Source organism: Bradysia coprophila (genome assembly GCF_014529535.1).
Source record: "Bradysia coprophila strain Holo2 chromosome IV unlocalized genomic scaffold, BU_Bcop_v1 contig_144, whole genome shotgun sequence".
Lineage (NCBI taxonomy): Eukaryota > Metazoa > Arthropoda > Insecta > Diptera > Sciaridae > Bradysia > Bradysia coprophila.
The window spans coordinates 144,809-166,282 of NW_023503373.1; the positions used below are offsets into that span (position 1 = coordinate 144,809).

At 37.4% G+C, this 21,474-nt stretch overlaps 3 protein-coding genes and 1 long non-coding RNA gene across 5 annotated transcripts; all 4 read right to left on the minus strand.

Annotated features, from left to right (window-relative positions):
- Positions 1-1,054: 1,054 nt before the first annotated feature.
- On the minus strand, positions 1,055-19,508 carry LOC119071120. Its single transcript, XR_005086596.1, has 3 exons — positions 19,497-19,508; positions 3,089-3,092; positions 1,055-1,191 (listed from the first exon to the last, which is right to left on the minus strand). It is a non-coding gene; the product is annotated as an uncharacterized LOC119071120 (long non-coding RNA).
- Positions 6,841-8,864, minus strand: LOC119071116 (alpha-amylase A-like). The gene is made up of 8 exons (XM_037175765.1): positions 8,668-8,864; positions 8,504-8,607; positions 8,285-8,442; positions 7,977-8,229; positions 7,845-7,912; positions 7,717-7,784; positions 7,548-7,664; positions 6,841-7,479 (listed from the first exon to the last, which is right to left on the minus strand). The coding sequence occupies exons 1-8, from the start codon at positions 8,792-8,794 to the stop codon at positions 6,887-6,889; spliced, it is 1,488 nt and encodes a 495-aa protein (XP_037031660.1). The 5' UTR covers positions 8,795-8,864; the 3' UTR covers positions 6,841-6,886.
- Positions 12,269-14,243, minus strand: LOC119071115 (alpha-amylase A-like). The gene is made up of 8 exons (XM_037175764.1): positions 14,060-14,243; positions 13,897-14,000; positions 13,683-13,840; positions 13,375-13,627; positions 13,248-13,315; positions 13,128-13,195; positions 12,956-13,072; positions 12,269-12,897 (listed from the first exon to the last, which is right to left on the minus strand). The coding sequence occupies exons 1-8, from the start codon at positions 14,184-14,186 to the stop codon at positions 12,305-12,307; spliced, it is 1,488 nt and encodes a 495-aa protein (XP_037031659.1). The 5' UTR covers positions 14,187-14,243; the 3' UTR covers positions 12,269-12,304.
- Positions 17,217-19,308, minus strand: LOC119071111 (alpha-amylase-like). 2 transcript variants are annotated; one of them, XM_037175757.1, is made up of 3 exons: positions 18,899-19,308; positions 17,448-18,775; positions 17,217-17,388 (listed from the first exon to the last, which is right to left on the minus strand). In XM_037175757.1, exons 1-3 carry the CDS (start codon positions 19,142-19,144, stop codon positions 17,328-17,330), a joined length of 1,635 nt encoding a protein of 544 aa, XP_037031652.1. In that variant the 5' UTR covers positions 19,145-19,308; the 3' UTR covers positions 17,217-17,327. The 2 variants fall into 2 exon arrangements, with proteins under 2 accessions (XP_037031652.1, XP_037031651.1); XM_037175756.1 differs by having other exon boundaries at positions 17,217-17,393; positions 18,899-19,279.
- Positions 19,509-21,474: the final 1,966 nt, after the last annotated feature.

The window sequence follows — 21,474 nt, forward strand, 5'->3', positions numbered from 1 at the left end:
TTTTCACAAATTTTCACGAATATCTCAAATTTTCGTGAATTTTAGCAATAAGGTTTTTGTGAAAATTTGAGAAAGTTCAATTAGGTAAATTTGGAGTAATATCACTTACCCCTTATTGTTGATATTGTGCATTGAACTCGCTTTATACGACACATCATGCAGATGCTATGGACCTTAGACTAACCATACCTTTTAATAACAGTATTTTACTTGCCACCCGAAGGTGACAAGAACACTCTTTTGAGAGACAAAAGATTGAATTTGCGTTCCTGATGCCATAAAACTGATTTTGCGTTCTTGATACCATTTTCAGCAGATCAGTACAAAAAGATTGCTAAAGTCATTTAAGTCAGTTAACGCATGTCTAAAATTGAAAATAAACTCTCGAAAACAACAAGGCCAAATCTTTGTCCATAGTCCAGTTAAAACGCGTAACCGTTAACGAAAACAAAAACAAAAGAAAAATGGTCAGTCAAGTCTTTCCCTAGAGTACCTAAAGACGCCGTTTCGTCCTGCTGATCTCAAAATTCACTAGTTCACTTCCATAAAATTGCCGTCAATTTTATGTGGAAACAGTACACTGGGGGACTCGTCAGGAACGACAATGTCGAGAATTTTGTGACCATATGCGCTCTACGGTAAGGTGGACAAACTTTTAATAAAAACAACAAAGCGGAGAATCGAATACATTTCACAATCATTCATTCATCATTTCATAATTTTTATTTAAAAAAGAAAAGAGATGATACACATTCTGACCTCATTTATCCATACAGTCTGCATTCAGCCCAGGTCTTCCGCCATTCTCGCACAAATAATTTTACACATTTCACACACTTTGAACACAAAAACCAAAGAACGAAAATTTAAACACTGACACAACCCAAATTCATGGTCACTAATCTAAAATCCAAAAATGCCAGTAACAGCGAAACAACGAAAAACCGAAAAAACCGAAAAAAACCCTTGTCACTGAAGAAACATTTTCGTAATGTCAGTGTAACATCTTTTAGTTTCGGTTTTACTTGCAGTTCAACAAATAAATTAACAGAGAATTTTCTGATAATCTATTTGATTGTAAACCACAAGGAATACTTAAACATCAATCGCAAAAGCTGCAACGTAATTGGAACGGGAATCGAAATGATGTTCACGTTATGAAATAAGTTCATCCAGCTGAAGTCTGGCACTCTCCTTTCATTCCTTTCAGACACGAAACTTTGTTACGGTCATTTAGGGGTCTGCGTGGTCGGTTGGATCGGCGGGGTCCTTTTTTGATCATTCATTATCAGACACTTAATTAACAAATGAGTTTACTCGAAGAATCCTTGATTTTAAATTCATTCATTCACGCCTTTTATCATTCAAACGCAAATTCTGTTCTTATATCTGAAATGCCTACCAAAATAATAGCTAAACGCGTTCAGTCATACTGGTACGATTAACAGAGATTATATTCTCTTCCCATCCCTCTAATTATCACGTTCAGTGATAGTGATAGGATTTCCTATCGAGACGAAGACACTGTTTCGACCTCAGGACACTTTGTAACGGCGGTCATGGCTAGGCAAGCTAGCACTCGTCAGTTGTTCCGCTACGTCCTTTCACAAGACAGTTGAGTGGCTTTCTCTTGAAACATTATTAGAAGCCACTTGAATGGAAAAAGTCTATAATATCATAGAAAGGGCCTAATTGCGATGAAGAAATCTTAATAGAACAGAAACCCACTTCTAATGCAGATGGAGGCATGATCGTGAGGAGCTTCGCTCGCAGAAATAACTCTTTAAAACAAACACAAACACAGTGAGATCGCATACCTTGTGCATCTTCGAAAATCTTCATGACATTCACCAGCACGGAATTGAAAGCTACAGCTATGCGGAAAATTCTTCGTAACGGCGCGGCTTCTGGAACAGCACGGCACGCAATTGATTGTCAAACAATGCCGTATGGAATTAATGGAATTTTAGCAGTGACGGGTTAGGATGAACTGAGCTGGATCTTTCACCACCACGAAAATAAAATTAATGCCTTCACCACCACGAAATCTGCACTGGAATTTCCGCTGCCACGAAATTATACCGTACGCAGCAAATTTACGGTCGATAGTTCGGTTATTATTGAATTGAATTTCCAGGGCTGTAAACGGTTAAACACTGACATAAGTCGATTCAAACTTGACTAATTTAATTCGTTTTTCATATCGTTGACTTCTACATTTAATACAGATTGCTCGATTACACGCAAATATTTCCAGCTAGTGTCGTATCCCACTTTGTCTTAATATCCTTCTTCGGGACGTTTGAGTTGATCGTATGTTGGTAGTTGTTACAATGTCTTGCTAATTCTGAATTTTGGTTAAATAAATGATGTTTAACGGTTCGCTCAATATCGTGTTCACTGGTCTGGAGAATCTTTTTGAAATCACAATCATTGCACCGTTCCACGAATGTAGAGTTTGTTATGCATTTCAAATTTCTTTTGTCTTTGAGATTCGTCATGATCAGTTTTCTATTATTCTTTATAATCGTTGGAGCCAACACAACATTCGGTAGTTTCAATTTTCGAATAGTCCTTGAGGTGAAATTAGAGGCCGGTGGATGATACGGATGGGAAATGTACCTCTTTGCAGAGATTTGTGGGTTTTGTTTCTTTTTAGTGGATGAAGATCTTTCGTTGATTTTTGAATCATAATTTTTGATTAATTCGGCTGCATCAAAATCGGTTTCGCCGATCGATGAATACGTGACGACTTCCCCTAATAAATCTTGTGCTATGTGTACTTGTTTGTCTATGTACTTGTTGGGGTAATTACTGTTGCGCAAAGTGAACTTCACTGTCTTTATTACGTCCGTCCAATGTTCAGCAGACGACACTTTCAAAGCATTCTTCACGAATTCTTGAGTAACGTTCCATTTCGTCTTCTCCGGGTGGAAGGAGTGAAAATCGAGTATTCGTTTTGAGCTACAATCTTTTTGCCAGAAACGCAAATGTATTCGGTTGTCTTCATTTTCATATCGTCCGACGGTTAGATTCAAATAATTCACTTCGTTGTTTGAGTCTTCTCTCTGTATTTTTAATTTTAGACCTTTCTGTTGGCTCGAAATGGCTTCTTCCAATAAATCGATCTTATCGTAAAGCTGCCAGCGGACTAACGCCGTTTAGCTCTCCGTTTACGTTTTAACAAGAGAATGTGGGAGGAGCTTCTATTGTTCACTCGTAAACGGAGTGCTAAACGGCGTAAGTCCGCTGGCAGCTTAATCAATTGCTGCAATGATGTCGTCAACGTATTTGTATATGAAGCTGATCCAACTGTCGTCGATTTTCGTTATTGCTTCTTTGATGAAAAAACTTGTTGTAATTTCTGCTAGTATCTGCGATAACGAATTGCCCATTGCTAAGCCTTTTATTTGCCGATAAATTTTGTCTTCATAAGAGAAATATGAGCAATCTTCTACCAGAAATGATATAGCTTCCAAAAACACGTCTACCGGCATAGTAGTTTCGTTTTTAATGAGGTGATAAAATTGGCGGATTATTTTCTTGGTTTTCGAAAATGGAATATTGGTGAACATGTTAACGTAGTCCCACGATACAAGTACATGTCGTTGATTCAATTTTTTACCAGCAATTTTCTTGTACAGATCTTGGCTGTTCGTCACCTGGAACTCTCCTAGATGATCTGCGATGACTTTCAGTTTTCGTAGGCACCATTTCGATAGTTCTTTCCCCATGCAATTTGTTGAACTAATGATTGGTCGGACAGGAACATTTTCTTTATTGATTTTAAAACAACCATATATCCTTGGTACGACGAATGGTTCAAACTTTAATTGATGTGATAGATGTCTAGCAAACATGTCTTTGTCCTTCGAAAAATATTCATTGATTGTCTTGCATACAGGGCCGGATTAGCATTTACAGCGCCCTGGGCAACGAGCCTTGCAGCGCCGCATGAAAAATTTATTAAAGAAATTGTTTCGGAAACAATGTTTCCTACATTGTCAACCAAATCAAATAAAATGTTTTCAACATTTCCTCAAGAATATTATTTTCTAAGAAACGGCGAGCGAGGCGAGGTGGCAAGCTTATGATAACATATAACCATATATGAATGAGAGATATATGATATAACCAGAGTTTTCGTGATTAATTCGCAAAACTTTCCCACAAACAAAAATCAAGTAAAGTTATAAAAAGGTTTCGCTCGTATTTTTCGGGATTTTAAGTTTGAAGTTTGTAGAATGAATCCGAAACAATTTTTTCTTGAAATTCTTCTTGAAGAACAAATCAAATCAAACAAATTTATTTAGCAAATAGCTATTTTCAAATACAAAGTTCCATAATCACAGACATTGAAAAATTAACACTACAATTCAAATTTACATCACAATTCTATAGTTTCATTCAGGTGTTCTTTCAATTTACACTTGAATGTCCTCTCATTATTATCACTTTTCACTTCCCTTCGAAGATCGTTAGAACATGAACGCGTTGTGAGGAAGAACCAAGAAAAAAACGTGAATTTTTGACATAATATTTGTGATACTGTTACAGTTTCATTATATTGCGAGATTTACTCTACTTGGTAAGGCAACGCACTGCTCCTAGCATGAACACTACTTTGACAAACGTCGAATTTGGAGGCTTTTGTGATGAGAGCTACCGCTTAAGATTGATTGTATTGTGTGTTTGAACTCACACAACTAAAACAAGTCACCTATCTTCACGAAAGAAACGCAGTGCCTACTGTGACTTCATCAGCCTCCAAATATTTCTTATGTTCATGCTAGGAGCAGTGCGTTGGGTAGGGTCATGATTCGGAAAAAACGACTTGCGTTGAAGCAATTTCAAGGATCTAGGACTCGGGATCCCAAAGGTATTGAAGTTTAGGTCACTCTAGAATGATCCTTTGTCTTCACTCTGAAAGTGTTAGATCTTGAAATTTAGGTAATTGGCCTTGGATTTCGACAAAAAAAAATCGCGAATATATGCCATGAACAATTTTCAATGGGCGGAAACGGATTTGTTCTGCAGCTTTTCCAGCTGCTTTATTTGTTCCAAACTCCCGTTGTCCGGCGATCATGAGCAGGTTTCAGCTCATGAGGAATTTACAAAATTTTCGAAAATTCCTCATGAGCTAAAAGCTTTCCATCATCCGACTATCACCGGCGGCTGACGAAAATGAAGCAATGGAATGGTTACTGAAAATTATTTATAGTGTCTTCAGCCAGAAGCCTCAAAGTTCAACTTTTCTATAGCAGGACCATCATAAAAACGCTTTAAATAACCAAATACGAACAGCCTTGGGTTAGTCGATGTGCGTGTATTATTCAAAAATATCAAGTTAGATGTATATATGCATTTCTTGTAGCTCACATTTACCCCAAGAATGTAATGTGCAGACGCAAGCGAAGCGAGCGCGAATTTTTTTTAATCGACGTTGATTTGTGCATGACTTATGTTGAACGTGAAATGATTACACTGTCGAAAAAATTTAATTTCTCAGCGCCTCTATTTTCCCAGCGCCCTCGGCCGGGCCCACTTTGCCCATGGGTTAATCCGGCTCTGCTTGCATAATTTCTTGAATTTCGTTTCGCAAATATTCCGTAATATCCCGCCGATCCAACCGACCACGCAGACCCCTAAATGACCGTAACAAAGTTTCGTGTCTGAAAGGAATGAAAGGAGAGTGCCAGACTTCAGCTGGATGAACTTATTTCATAACGTGAACATCATTTCGATTCCCGTTCCGATTACGTTGCAGCTTTTGCGATTGATGTTTAAGTATTCCTTGTGGTTTACAATCAAATAGATTATCAGAAAATTCTCTGTTAATTTATTTGTTGAACTGCAAGTAAAACCGAAACTAAAAGACCTTACCGTAGAGCGCATATGGTCACAAAATTCTCGACACTGTCGTTCCTGACGAGTCCCCCAGTGTACTGTTTCCACATAAAATTGACGGCAATTTTATGGAAGTGAACTAATGAATTTTGAGATCAGCAGGACGAGACGAAACGGCGTCTTTAGGTACTCTAGGGAAAGACTTGACTGACCATTTTTCTTTTGTTTTTGTTTTCGTTAACGGTTACGCGTTTTAACTGGACTATGGACAAAGATTTGGCCTGGTTGTTTCGAGAGTTTATTTTCAATTTTAGACATGCGTTAACCACGCGAATGGTCAGAATGACTTTAGCAATCTTTTTGTACTGATCTGCTGAAAATGGTATCAAGAACGCAAATTCAGTTTTATGGCATCAGGAACGCAAATTCAATCTTTTGTCTCTCAAAAGAGTGTTCTAGTCACCTTCGGGTGGCAAGTAAAATACTGTTATTAAAACCAGTGTACTGTTTCCACATAAAACTGACGGCAATTTTATGGAAGTGAACTAGTGAATTTTGAGATCAGCAGGACGAAACGGCGTCTTTAGGTACTCTAGGGAAAGACTTGACTGACCATTTTTCTTTTGTTTTTGTTTTCGTTAACGGCTACGCGTTTTAACTGGACTATGGACAAAGATTTGCCTTGTTGTTTCGAGAGTTTATTTTCAATTTTAGACATGCGTTAACCACGCGAATGGTCAGAATGACTTTAGCAATCTGTTTGTACTGATCTGCTGAAAATGGTATCAAGAACGCAAATTCAGTTTTATGGCATCAGGAACGCAAATTCAATCTTTTGTCTCTCAAAAGAGTGTTCTTGTCACCTTCGGGTGGCAAGTAAAATACTGTTATTAAAAGGTATAATTACTCTAAGCTATGGACACATGCATAGTAGGCAGTAGGGTGAATTCGAAACTGGCATACTAAAAATGCCTTGGTGAAGCAGAAATTTCGTTTTTTTTGTTTTTTTTTTTAATTAATTGTATCTTCAAACAAATTCTTAAATTCTTGACTGTGCTCCTACGTGAATAGCAATGACACCATCATAAGCCGAACTAGGAAGAGTGATTTGTGCTGTTCCGCCAGCGGCAACATCAATAGCAATACCAGTACAGACTCCATTATTATTACGTCCCGATATAATATCGCAATATCTGCCAGCAGACAGTGATGTTTGAAGATTGGCGTTGAGTGTCTCGGCCTGATTATTGAACGCAATAAAACCGCGACCGGACCTAGCAAATGCAATCTGGTTGTTGTTGTTAGACCACCAGTTTGATATGGGAACCGTTCCTACGACATTGCTGAACTCAACCATCTGGTAAATTTGTCTCCAACGATGTTCACACACCCAGCCATTGCCACACGTACCGTCGGCAAGAATTGAAGGTGAAATCAAATTGCCGTTTGCGTCTTGTGGTGGTCCCTGATCGCTATGACTGAAAGCGAAAGAACTCATCAATCGTTTGATTCCGAAAGGATGAGCAAGCTTGAAAGCAGTTGCCATTTTATATTGTTTGGATTCCTTGTAAGTTAAGACATTAGCTCCGCCACCACCGTGTCCACGCTGATTATCATGATTGTCGACGAAAACTAATCGTAATGAATGTGTTAGTCATTTGAATTTTACCTTTTACCTGGAAAGTTTTTCAATGAAATACCTAAAGCTTCATGGGAAGGTAAGAATCCCCATCCAGTTCCCCAATTTTGAAGCCATCTAAGTTGATCGTGTCCACGGAAGACTCTTCCGATCTCAGCGGAATATTTGAATTCAGTAACTAAAAGATCGAAATGAAATTTTTCTCTTTTTTTGACTTCTGAATAAATTACCTGTGCCCATGTGAGTGTATTCCGATGCTGAGATAGCTTCAAAACCAAGGTCAATAACCTCTTGAGTACTGAAAAATTAAAAAATTAAAGAGTCACTGAAACGCTAATTTCGGTTCAGTTATACTTACATAAACGGACGAGCATTAGCTGGGAAGTGATGAGCCGTATTTAAATTTCTTACTCTGCGGTAAATGATCTACGAAACCAAAAATTATTTTCAAAATCATTTCCAAAAAATGACCCAGAATATTAAAACTCACATCCAAATCTCCAGGCCACATATGCTTAGCGGCATCAACGCGGAAGCCAGCTACACCAATTTCAACTAATTTATCCAAAAATTCAACAAGACGATCACGTACCCATGGTACAGCTTGATTTAAATCGCGAAGCCCAACCAATTCACAGTTGCGCACTTGGTAACGATCTGAATAATCATAAATGCCACATGGAGTGTTGAAATCGGTAACTGAATATGGAACAGCTGGGAAGCTTCTAGCTGCTGGATCGGCTCTACAAGAAGTTTTGTTTAAGAATAATTACTCACACCGGAAAGTGTTGTAACTACCTATTTCCTCCAGTTCCTATTGGATTGGCACTGTCAGCAGACATATGATTCAAAATAACGTCGACATAAATTCTAACTCCCACATTGTTACAACGTGTGACCATATTTCGAAATTGGGCCTCATTACCGGATCTAGTAGTAAGTTGGTACGAAATCGGCTAATGGAAACAAACGATTTCAGTCAAATGAAGAATAAGTTGATAGATTTAGAATCAGAACCTGATATCTTTCCCACCATGGACGGTTGTTGACTAAAATGTTTTCGTTCACTGGTGATACCTGCACTCCAGCAAAACCATTTGGTGCCAAAAATCGTTCACATTCTAAAGATGTGCAAGATTGTTACCAGAACAGAGACATGGCACAACTTGTATTTCACTTACCTGCAGCAATATCAGCCCATTTCCATTCGAATAAATGGACAATGCCGTTTCTGTTTGCCGCAAAATGTGGATTGAATTGAGCTAAAGCTCCCGCAACTACTAGCAAAATTACGAATAAAGATTTCATTTTGAATGTAATATGTACTGTCCTGGCACTATTATGTGTTGGACCTGCAAATAACCACTAACGATTATTGTGTTGGAGCTATGCTTTTTAAAGCATTCTTCGGCAGCTTTATCTTTTAGATTACTTGGATAAAAAGGAAAACATAAATTTTCTTTGCATGAGTTTGATTTGTGATTTTGATTGATGTCCCATCCAAATTAAAAATTTGCAACTATGTATCGAAATACGACAGAAATTTTCTTCGGTCTAGATCGTAAATGGTATTTTTAGCCCCGTACGAAGTACTGGGGGCTTATAAGATTAATATGCCGTTTGTAACACGTCGAATTGGAAGCAGACAGTAAGGGCAAAGCATTCGGTTATGTTCATAGATGACGAATCCGCAATAAAAAAAATGTCCGTCCGTCCGTCCGTCCGTCCGTCCATCCGTCCGTCCGTCCGTCCGTCCGTCCGTCCGTCCGTGACCCCTCTAGCTTGAGTAAATCACAACCTTTTTTCAAAATTCTTTTTTTTTCCCGATTGGTATCGACAAAAGTAAGGTCAAGTTCGAAAATGGGCATGGTAGGGTCGGCCCCTCCAGAGCTAGGGCCCTATAGGTGTTTTTCAGTCTTTCGACGATATCTACCGAAATACGCACGCAATAGCTGCTTGTGATATATCAAATGAAAGGTATTGACGAGTAGAACAAAGTTGCTGAACATTGTTTTTGGGTAAGATGCAACGTGGGCTTGTTGGGAGGGCTCAAAGGTCGTTACTCGGCCCTAAGTGTTTTTTGCACATAAATCGAGTAAATCTCATCCGATTTTGCTAGATTTAGTTTTTTATGGAAGGTAATTGAATACCGAAAAGAACGTGACGAAAAAAGTTTCAAATTAGGGCCCTTGGACTAAGGCCGCTACTAGGCCCTAATGGTTTTTTGCACATAAATCGAGTAAATCTCATACGATTTTGCTAGTTTTTGTTTCATTTGAGAGATAATTGAATGCCGAATAGAATGACGGCAAAAAAAGTTTCAAATTTGGGCCCTTGCACTAAGGCCGCTACTCGGCCCTAAGTGCTTTTTGCACATAAATCGAGTAAATCTCAACCGATTTTACTAGTTTTTGTTTCATTTGAGAGGTAATTGAATACCGAATAGAATGACGGCAAAAAAAGTTTCAAATTTGGGCCCTTGCACTAAGGCCGCTACTCGGCCCTAAGTGCTTTTTGCACATAAATCGAGTAAATCTCAACCGATTTTGCTAGTTTTTGTTTCATTTGAGAGGTAATTGAATACCCAATGGAAAGTTGGCAAAAAATTTTGGGTTTCTCTAATAATGTCGTAAATTGTTGGTTTTATTTGAAAGGTACTTCGTACGGGCTTTCGTAATTGCGCTATGCGCAATTTTAAAAATGAACAGTTTCAGTAAATTTGACAATGCCCAACTTGACTTGCATTTTGGTAACAGACGCATTAGAGGGTTGTAGACGTATTAGGGTTCCGGGCTTATTGGGGCTACGGACGTATTATGGTTGCTGACGAAATAGGATTACGGGTTGTACGGGGCTAAGTCGCAGCAAACGCTCCGACTGTTCTGATGCCTTGTTTGCCATTGTTTCATTTGACAGCGTTAGACGGCTTGATTGGAGCGGGAATGATTCTTTGATTTATTTTAATGATTGCTTTCTTCGATGTGTTATTGCAGAAAATATAGAGTGCTCCTTGTTGCACGAGTTACCATACTTTCTCAGCTTAAATAGGAAACTAGCTTTGTCCTTCGTAGCTATGTGCTACCAAAAATGACTTTGTGCAACATGGTGCACAATATACTATTTATCGACTCCAGCAGTATGCTATTATTATCAGTGAAACTACAAAACGTGTAAATTAATTAGAAATTGGTGGAACAGAGAACATGTGTAGTGTATAGTATATAGTATGCATTACGTATGAAATGTGGATTGTTTAGTTTGTTAATTATTTGAGACGTTACGATTCTACAAGTGAATTGTTTAATTTAAAAATAGATATTATATCACTGCTTATCATCGAGCTGTAGAAGAATTCGACTTTGAAACAGTCGTAATTTTTTTACGCGTTTTTTACGAAAATCGATCGTAGTACTGTCGTAGTAAATTTACATGATTTAATCAATTTTAACAGAAAGTGAAAGCCATAGTAGGTATTTTCGATACAGATCTCGAAAAGGTCGCAGGTGAATTTTCGAGCTTAGCACCACATCACATCATTTTGAGGTACGTATTCCGATCAATATATTTTGTACTTTTTCCAGGGGCACCAACTCTTTTTGATGCCACAATCGTCAAAACATGCATCACAACTAAATATTCGAAGCAATAGTTTTACTGTCGTACCGCACGCTAAACAAATATTTCCTTGACGAATGAAAGCTAACTTATTTTAGCTCCGGTAAAGTAAAGCGCTAACTTAATTCAGCTCCGATAAAGCGAAGCGCTAACATACTTTAACGCAGCCAAAGCGTTTTTTTTATTTTTGAGAAATATTCTGACTGGCGAATTTTATAGTTCTACGATATTTTGAGAAATCTTCTAACTTGTGAATTATCTAGTTCTGCCGTATATTGAGAAATCTTCTGACCTAGGAATTGCCTAGCTCTACGATATTTAAAGAAATCTTTTTGAGAATGAATTTCCCAGAGAATGAACTTGTAGAAGATTTACAGTCAAAGACCAAAAACTATCGAAGGTTTTTAACTGCTTAGGATTTGATATCAAGTAGATATTAACTAGTGGAGATTAAAAGTTTTGGAAATAACAAACTCGAGCGGTGTAAATCTTTCGGCTGAGTATAGTTATTACCAACTTTACTTTGTTATAAAATTATATAAGACAAAAAGCTCTCAGAGTAGGAAGGGTGGCGCAAATTCTTCACTTACAAAAGTATTAATATCATAAAAGGTGACGCTCAAAGCTCCGATTCCGAAAAATTTACCTCCCAAAATTTCATCAAAATTTAAACTGGCCGCAAGCAAACAAAGGTTGGTAAAATTCATCATTGCAAAATGGGTCAAATTTAACAATTGCCATACAAAAAGCTTAACTTTGTAATGCAATTTCTCGGTTCAAAATATCGTAGAACCATAAAATTCCCCAGGCCCAGACAGAAGATTTCTCAAAATACCGCAGACTTGGAGAATTCACAAGCGAGAAGATTTCTCAAAATATCGTAGAACAAGAGAATTCCCAAGTTAGCACATTTATCAAAAATCGAAAAGACGCTTTGACGGCGTCAAAATAAAAGTTAGCTCTTCACTTCACGGATCTGAAATAAGTTAGCGTATACATAACATAAGTCAGCGGAGCATATACAACAGTTAGTGGGAAAACAGACGGTAATTGTGTAATAAATCACTTCAAATGAAATTGAATGTAAGCTGCACGTATTGTATTGTATGCATGTTATAAATGCGTTTGAAATTTTAAAATAGAAATTTCGCAAATTTTCTTGGCATTTTTTATTACATTTTATTGTCACACGTGAACTATTTCTTAAATTCTTGACTGTGCTCCTACATGAATAGCAATGACACCATCATATGCTGAACCAGCAAGAGTGAATTGTGCAGTTCCGCCAGCGGCAACATCAATAGCAATACCAGTACAGACTCCATTATTATTACGTCCCGATATAATATCGCAATATCTGCCAGCAGACAGTGATGTTTGAAGATTGGCGTTGAGTGTCTCGGCCTGATTATTGAACACAATAAAACCGCGACCGGACCGAGCAAACGCAATCTGGTTGTTGTTGTTGGACCACCAGTTTGAGAGTGCAACCGTTCCTACAATATTGCTGAACTGAACCATCTGGTAAATTTGTCTCCAACGATGTTCACACACCCAGCCATTGCCACATGTGCCATCAGCAAGAATTGAAGGTGGAATCAAATTACCATTTGCGTCTTGTGGTGGTCCCTGATCACCATTAGTGAATGCGAAAGAACTCATCAATCGTTTGATTCCGAAAGGATGTGCAAGCTTGAAAGCAGTTGCCATTTTATATTGTTTTGCTTGCTTGTAGGTTAATACGTTAGCTCCACCACCACCGTGTCCACGCTGATTATCATGATTGTCGACGAAAACTAACCGTAATGTGATAATCATTTGAATATTACCTTAGAAATTTATGTAATGAAATACCTAAAGCTTGATGGGAAGGTAAGAATCCCCAACCAGTTCCCCAATTGTGGAGATGTTGAAGTTGATCGTATCCACGGAACACCCTTCCGATTTCAGCAGAATATTTGAATTCAGTAACTAAATATAGATCAAAATGAACTTTTCGTCTTTACTATAGGTTTGTGTACGTCACCTGTGCCCATTGGAGTGTATTCCGTTGCTGAGATACCTTCACCACCAAGATCAATAACCTCTTGAGTACTGAAAAATTAAATTGTCACTGAAACGCCCATTTATAATCATTGTTACTTACATAAACGGACGAGCATTAGCTGGGAAGTGTTGAGCCGTATTTAAATTTCTTACTCTGCGGTAAATAATCTAAGCGATGAAAACAATTATCAGGTTTGTGAAAAAGGCGTCGGAATATCAAAACTCACATCCAAATCTCCAGGCCACATGTGTTTAGCAGCATCAACGCGGAAGCCAGCTACACCAATTTCAACCAATCTATCCAAAAATTCAACAAGACGATCACGTACCCACGGTACAGCTTGATTTAAATCGCGTAGGCCAACCAATTCACAGTTGCGCACTTGGTAACGATCTGAATAATCGACAATGCTGCACGGAGTATTGAAATCGGTAACTGAATATGGAACAGCAGGGAAGCTTCTAGCTGCTGGATCGGCTCTACAAGAAGTTTTGTTTAATAATAATTAGTCACACCGGAAAGTGTCGTAATTACCTATTTCCTCCAGTTCCTATTGGATTGGCACTGTCAGCAGACATATGATTCAAAATAACGTCGACATAAACTCTAACGCCCGCATTGTTACAACGTGTAACCATACTTCTAAATTGAGCCTCATTGCCGGATCGAGTAGTAAGTTGGTACGAAATTGGCTAATAGAAATAATTTTAGTCAAATGGGGTAAAGTTGATCGATTTAGTATTAGAACCTGATATCTTTCCCACCATGGACGATTGTTCACTATTATGTTTTCGTTCACTGGTGATACCTGCACTCCAGCAAAACCATTTGGTGCCAAAAATCGTTCACATTCTAAAAATGTGCAAGATTGTTACCAGAACGAGGCATGGCACAACTTGTATTTCACTAACCTGCAGCAATATCATCCCATCGCCATTCGAATAAATGGACAATGCCATTCCTTCCTGCGGCGAAATATGGGTTGAATTGAGCTAAAGCTCCCGCAAATACTAGCAAAAGTACGAATAAACTTTTCATGTTGAATGTAATATGTACTGTCGTGGCACTATTATGTGTTGGACCTGCAAATCACCACTAACGATTATTGTGGTGAAGCTCTGCTTTTTAAATCAATTTTTGGCAGCTTTATCTTGTATATTGTTCGGATAAAAAAGAAAACATAAATTTTCTTTGCATGAATTTGATCAGTGATTTTGATTGCTGTCCCTCAAGCAGGTAAATTAAATTTGATCGACTCGTGCAGTATGCTATTATTTTATCAGTGAAACTTAACGTGCAAATTAATTAGAACTTGGTGGTGACATGTGTGTACGTAAACCGTTAATTAACTAAGACGTTACGATTCACTACCAGTGAATTGTTTAATTTAAAAATAGATATTATACACCACTTATCATCAATTTATAGATGGATTGGACTTTGAAACAGTCGCAATTTTTTTACGCAATTTCAGTTCGAACGTAATACTGTTGTAATAAATTTACATGATTTAATCAATTTTTACATAAAGTGAAAGTCATAAATAGTTATTTATCCCCACAAAAATCTCTACGAGAAAAGTGTGACGCAGTCTTTGAAATACAATTTCTAAAATGAATGATATCGCTAGAGTTGACGCTTTCAGCTTCGTTACGCAAAAATTCAAAAATTAAATCTTACACCCAATTAGTTCAAACGAGCTGGCTTAGTTTTCCCCATCATCTGCCAAATAATTTTTAACAAAAAAATATTTGACTTAAAACAACAAAAATTTTACCAAGAAAATCTGCGTCGCAAAGTGGCAGATGTTAACGAACAGACCTACGAGAAAATTTATCTGCCAAATGCGACGCAGAATTTTTTGGTACATTTTTTGTTGCTTTAAGTCAATTATTTTTTTGGTAAAAATTATTTGGCAGATGAAATTGTATTTGAAAGACTGCGTCACATTTTTCTCGTAGAGATTTTTGTTGGGATATCATTCATTTTAGAAGTTTTGGGCTCTTAAGGCCAGTTCATGGTCGCATATATCGCAAAAATGTATGCGAGTATGAACTGGCCTTAACCTGAAATTTAGACCGCAATCTATTCATCAAAACGATACTCGAGTGAAGATTTATCGATATAGCCAAATGCAAATTTCGGCCAACATTTTGAACATCTTAATCACCTCGGCGACCCCAAGTTCTATTCATCAAAATAATCGCCACAACTTCCCCTACTACTTTGCCGAAGAAAGTAAGTCTATTTGTCACCATTCAAGAAAACCCTAATTGACACACCCATTTCGAATTTTTGACGTTTCTCACATATGCCCCTCTGTTCCACTCGTAAAACTCTGAGACTTTGCCGAAGAAAGTAACTATCTATCTGCCACCATTCAAGCAATACCTCTAAAAACGTAATTGACCCACTTTTCCAACTTTGGCATTTTTCACATATGTCCTTCTGTTCTACTCGTAAAACTCTGAGACTTTGCAGAAGAAATTAACTCTCTATCTGCCACCATTCAAGAAATGACTCTAAAACTCTAAATGACCCACCCATTTCTAACTTTCGACCTTTTTGACATATGCCCCTCTGTTCTACTAAGTCGTAAAACTCTGAGACTTTGCCGAAGAAAATGAATCTCTATCTCTCATAAGCCAAAAAATATTCATCCTACGCTCGAGTAGCTCAAAATTTGGTCACTCTGATCACTCTAGCTCAACCGGATCTGCACCAATTTTTTATTTATTCGATTATTTTTTTATTCGATTCACGCGAATAACTTTCGTTTGAAGGGTCCCTGTAGGTTTCAATATAGCTGAGATACAGCCAAAAACGCGTTTCAGACTTTCAAAAACCACACTCAGAGGCCAATAAAACAAAATTTTTATTTTTCCTGGGGTAATGGCGTATCACATTTTCATTTTGATGTCCAACCTGAGCCTCCTGCAAAATTTCATAGAGATTGATTAACTACTTTCCGAAATAGCCCATCGATAGATAGATAGACAGACAGATAGAAACATCCAGAGTAAGTTGAAGGATTTTGATTGTTTGGAAAAATTTGTTCTATGAAAAATGACCAACTTCAAAATGATGTATCTCCGGTAATTTTAAACCTACATAGTCGAGTGATAGCTCGCTTTGCTCGTATTTGAAGCGAGAATATGATAAAGAAGTTTTGTGGTGATATAGACCAAATGGTAGAAGCTCAAATTTTCGGCTATACGTAGTTGATGCGTCTCTCCGCTATCGCTCCGGACATGATGACGCGTCTCAAAAAATTTTCTTCTTTCTTTTTTTGGGAGTTAGACTGCGTCAAGTCCTCCGCTATCGCTCCGGACATGATTACACAGGTATCGAAATGTTGTTGTTTTAAGTATGGTTTCCACTCAACAAAATGTAATGAGTGTGGGAGCAAGCTTTCAAGTAAACAAAGCAAAAATTGAAAAATTTAATTTTGTCTCACTTTTTTGGTACTTACGCGCTAGATACTAGATAGACGCGTTCTGGAATCGAATTCGGTAAGAGAAAGTCTGTACTCATAATTGGGAAGTGGACAAATGTATTACATAGACATAAATGAAAGAAAATTTATCTTGCCCAGCCGCGGATTTATACACAGGACTTCTCGATTATGAGCCGAGAACTCTAGCGTCAAAGCCGCGAGTTCGGACAAAATAAACTTTCATTCAAATGTTGTTCCGGTTGATTGAAGATCCTGCGTAGTTCAAACATTATTTGCGTCCTTATCCAGGACGTTTGGGTATAGCTAAATTGTGATGCGTTAGCACCTGTGTGCAATCGTACACGCATACATGTTTTTAAAATGTGGAGCCTTTCGACGATGAAAAAATGAGTTTTCGTCCTAGGAGCAGTGCTATGGAACAATATTTAGAAAATCTTTCAATATCACGTTTATCCGATATTGCCAAGATTCCATTTATTTAGAAATCTTTGTTTGACTGGGGGAACGGTGTTAGGGCCTCCAGTTGTTGTGTTGCTTAGAAATCTTGTTTGAGGCGGCGACTTCTCCGCTTCTCAATTGCAAGCTGCCGTAAGCCGTAGCCGTAAGGGCGATATTTTTGTTACCATTTTATTCGTAGTAATATTTACATTTTACGCTACGACTAAATCTGTTATTTTATGTCCGGAATGTGTACAGCATGCTCGACATACAACCAACTATATTTAAAGCAGTCCGTTTTCCAATACATTGAAATTACTTTTTCGAAAGAAGATTTCAAGCAAACTTTCCTAAAATGAAACGAATCAGTAAACATTTCTATCTCTCTACCGCATCAAATTTACCCTAATACAGCGCCGGTATGAATTGCCATTACTCCATTAGCATCATCACTCGACAAAAATATATGGGCAATACCTTCCTCATTTACTTCTACCTTGGTTCCAGTGCATTTGTTTTGATTTTTCGTACCAGAAATTACATCGCAATAAGTGCCAGCAGGCAAGCAAGTCTGCATGTTTTCTTTCAGATCGTAGTCATCAAGATTCCAAACAGTAAATCCTTTCTCGCCTCGACTGAAAGCTACCTGCTTTCCATTATTATCCCACCAATTACTGTAACTACTGCCGTACACTTCATTACGAAATCTGACCATGTTTGCTATTGAGTTCCAACGATGTTCACACACCCATCCGTGTTGGCATCTATCGTCTTTATCACTGGTGATAGGCGACTCAATTTCACCAAACATATTTGATGGGGGACCGTCATCGACATGACGAAAATTGTAAGAACTTGTCAGACGAGCCGTTCCATATGGGTGTGCGAGCAAAAACGCTATTGCCATTTTATACGATTTACCATTTTTATTCGTTAAAATATCCGGCCCACTACCCATACCAAGTCCTCTTTGCAGTTCATGATCCTCTACAAAAGCGATTGCACACTTCGAGGGCAAGAAATTCCACTGTGGACCAAAATTTCTCAGATATTTTAACTTGATTTTACCTCGGAAAGCTCGCCCAAGCTCTCCTGGCACAGCAAATTCCGTTATCATTCCCAAGTGTGTGTATTCCCATCGACCCATTGTATCTGTGTCTGTTCCGGAATCTTTTAGGTCATGATAGATAAACGGTCTGGAATTGGAGGCAAAACCAAAATCCACATTTAAATTGTTAAGGCGAGAAAATATTATTTCTAAATCAGATGGCCACATGTGTTTTGCACTATCAATGCGAAATCCAGAAACTCCAAGGCGAATCAACTCGTTCATGTAATCGACAATCTTATTTCGAACGTACTCTTGCGTCTGATCCAAATCCCTCGATCCCTTAGTTACTTGGCAATTTCTCATGGCTGTTTCATTATTCCAGTCCAAAATATCGCAGGGCTTATTGAAATGATTGAATTTATATGGGACACTGGGATAACTGAAATTCTCTGGATCTGCCATTGAACCAGCTGATCCAATTATAGGCTTTGGATTAATTGCAGCCATGTGATTTAGAACAACGTCAGCATAGATGCGGACTCCATTTTCATTGCAGCGCCGACTCATATTTTGAAAATCGTCAGAATTACCGGATCTGGTTTGTATTATGTACGAAATAGGTTGGTATCGTTCCCAAAAAGGATGACCCTGAACAACTAAATGTTCGTTGGCTGGTGAGAGCTGATTAAAAAAACGAGTCTACAGTATGGACAGTTGCTGTAGTTTCTGCTTAAACCTTATGATTGTATGTTGAATTGTGAACTGTGAAGAGTCAAATATTTCCACAATAATTTGTATACTAACCTGCACGGCGCCGTATCCTTGTGGACCCAAAAATCGTTCACATTCTAGTCCAATGTCACTGAATTTCCATTCGAATAAATGGATAATTACACTACGGTCATGTAATTGATTTAAATCAAAATGCGTAATTTTAGGAAACCCAAGAGTTGCTGCTGGCAGCATAATAATCAACTTGAAAATTAATATTGTGCTCATGATTCTAAAATTTAACTTGAAGTGCGAAAATATTTCCTTTGGAGAAACCATTGAAATAAATTCAAAATATTTAAAAAAATTCTTGTGAAAGGCATCACCGGAATTTTAATCCATTATCTGTTAAGTGTCATTCGAGTATTCGAATTGACTTACAATATTATGTTCACCTGTTCCTTTCAGTCATTCTATTTAATTAACGAATTGATAAGATTTGGACAATCGTTATCTGCTTTTTGCTACCATCACATTTAAAAACCCACACCTACTTTGTATGAAACATATCATTATAAACGAAATTCATTATTTTTTTAAATTAAACACAAATGTTCAGTCATAATCAGAAATTCGAACGAGAATTTTTCGAGTGTCTTTGCATTTCACGATTTAAAGTCTTCTCTGAAACATTGTTGCAAAATCATTATCACTCGCAGGTCCAACGTTTTTCTGTTTTTTTTCTGCTAACTGTTTTGTAATTGAAATCACTTAGGGTTGTGAGTCACAACACAGACCATTTAAACTCTTAAAAAGGTCAACTATCGCGATAAAATTCAATCAATCTGTTCCTTTCTTTTGTTTAAAGCGCAAGTGCTTATGACAGTCGTTTACTTCATTTTGTTTTAACATACAATGCATACCAAAGCTCATCGTTCATATTTGTTGTCGATATCCGATGTCTATATAAAATTTTGCCGTGCTTCTATAATCTGTAATTCACATATACACCAAGTTCGCTACAAATCTCTAAATCACCGATTTTTCATATCGCTTCATAATGACCCTAGGTATAGGGAATGCAATCCCGGTACCAATCCCGGTACCAGTACCGGAAAATCCCAGTCCCGAATCCCGGTATTGATCAAAAAATCACGAGATTAGTACCGAAATTTAAAATCCAGTTTTCACTGACAAAAAAGTTTCGAAAAACTCACCTGTTGGAGGTAACTTTGTCTACAGGTAATCTACATTATCTGCCGCAGCTGTATTTTTTGCATGGGGCGCTACAGTTGTGGCAGCTATTGTATATTACCTGGAGACAAAGTTACCTGCAACAGGTGAGTTCGAATCTTTTTTGTCAGTGTTTTTTTTATAAAATTTTGAAATCGATCAACTTGTATGATTCAAACTACTATAATGGCAATATAAGATAAACATTGAAACATAGGATTAATTAACGTTTTTCTCTTATGTCGTATTATTTGCAAACACAGAAAAAGACGTTTTTAAAACTACGATGGCTAGCAACGCACTTCACGCATGCATGATCATAGTGGTCGGCTGCAGAAAGTACTCTATTTTACATGGAAATATTTTTATAGTGTTCTACGTTTGTATAATACACTGTTCAGTTTCAGTACTCTATTTAGAGTATCATCCATGCTTGAAGTGTTTAAAATCTTTCTGGTGAGTGTCTGCTGCTCATCAAACCAACTAGCGTTGAATCTGAACGTGCATTTCCGGCTTGCCGTTACTTGCGTAGTAAAATATATTGTGGATTTAGGCGATATTTCACAAAACTGCCACTAATTGACGCTGTCGGAAAGTCGGTCTTCTGTCACTTCACACGATTTATATTTTCAAAGGCAACGTGCTTGAAAATTTACATTACCTAACAAATCAATTAATTTTTAAATCACAAAGCACAAAAATTTGCTATTGTGACGACCACAAGTCCCACAACTTATACGTTCAAGATTGAACGATGATACGTTAAGTGCATTGTGAGCATTTTTCCAAAGAGAAAATTGAATTTACAATGTGACATCTACGCTGTTGCAAACATAAGTTAAAGTTACCCGGCCTTCACACAGCGACGTAAGTATCGAATTTCTTTTGTCGTAGTGTCAAATTTGATATTTAGAACCGAGGGGTGACGCACTTCCATTTAATCCATTAAATCCATTTAATCCATTTAATCCATTTAATCCAAAAAAAATTTTTAGTTTTACCGAAATAATTAGGCTACCGACCTGAAAAAATTGTAAAGTAATTGCGAAAAATAGATCTGCACGATCCCCAGCTCGTTTAAGTACTCGTGAGGTATAGGAATTTTTTTTTTGTGAAAAATGGTATTAAATTTATTTAATCCATTTAATCCATTTAATCCACTTTACACCAAAAACTCCTAAAAGTGGATTTTTTCGCCTTTTAACATTGTAGTATGAGTTTTAGTACGTGGTTCGATCAAAATCAACAATTTTTAAGACTTTTACAGTATTTGGTAAAATGAACTTTTTTCCTATTTAATCCATTTAATCCAATTTTTATTCCATTTAATCCATTAAATCCATTTAATCCATTTAATCCATTTAATACCATTTAATCCATTTAATCTAGAAGTGAGTTACCCCTCGTTTAGAACAAAATAAATTCGATACGTGTTT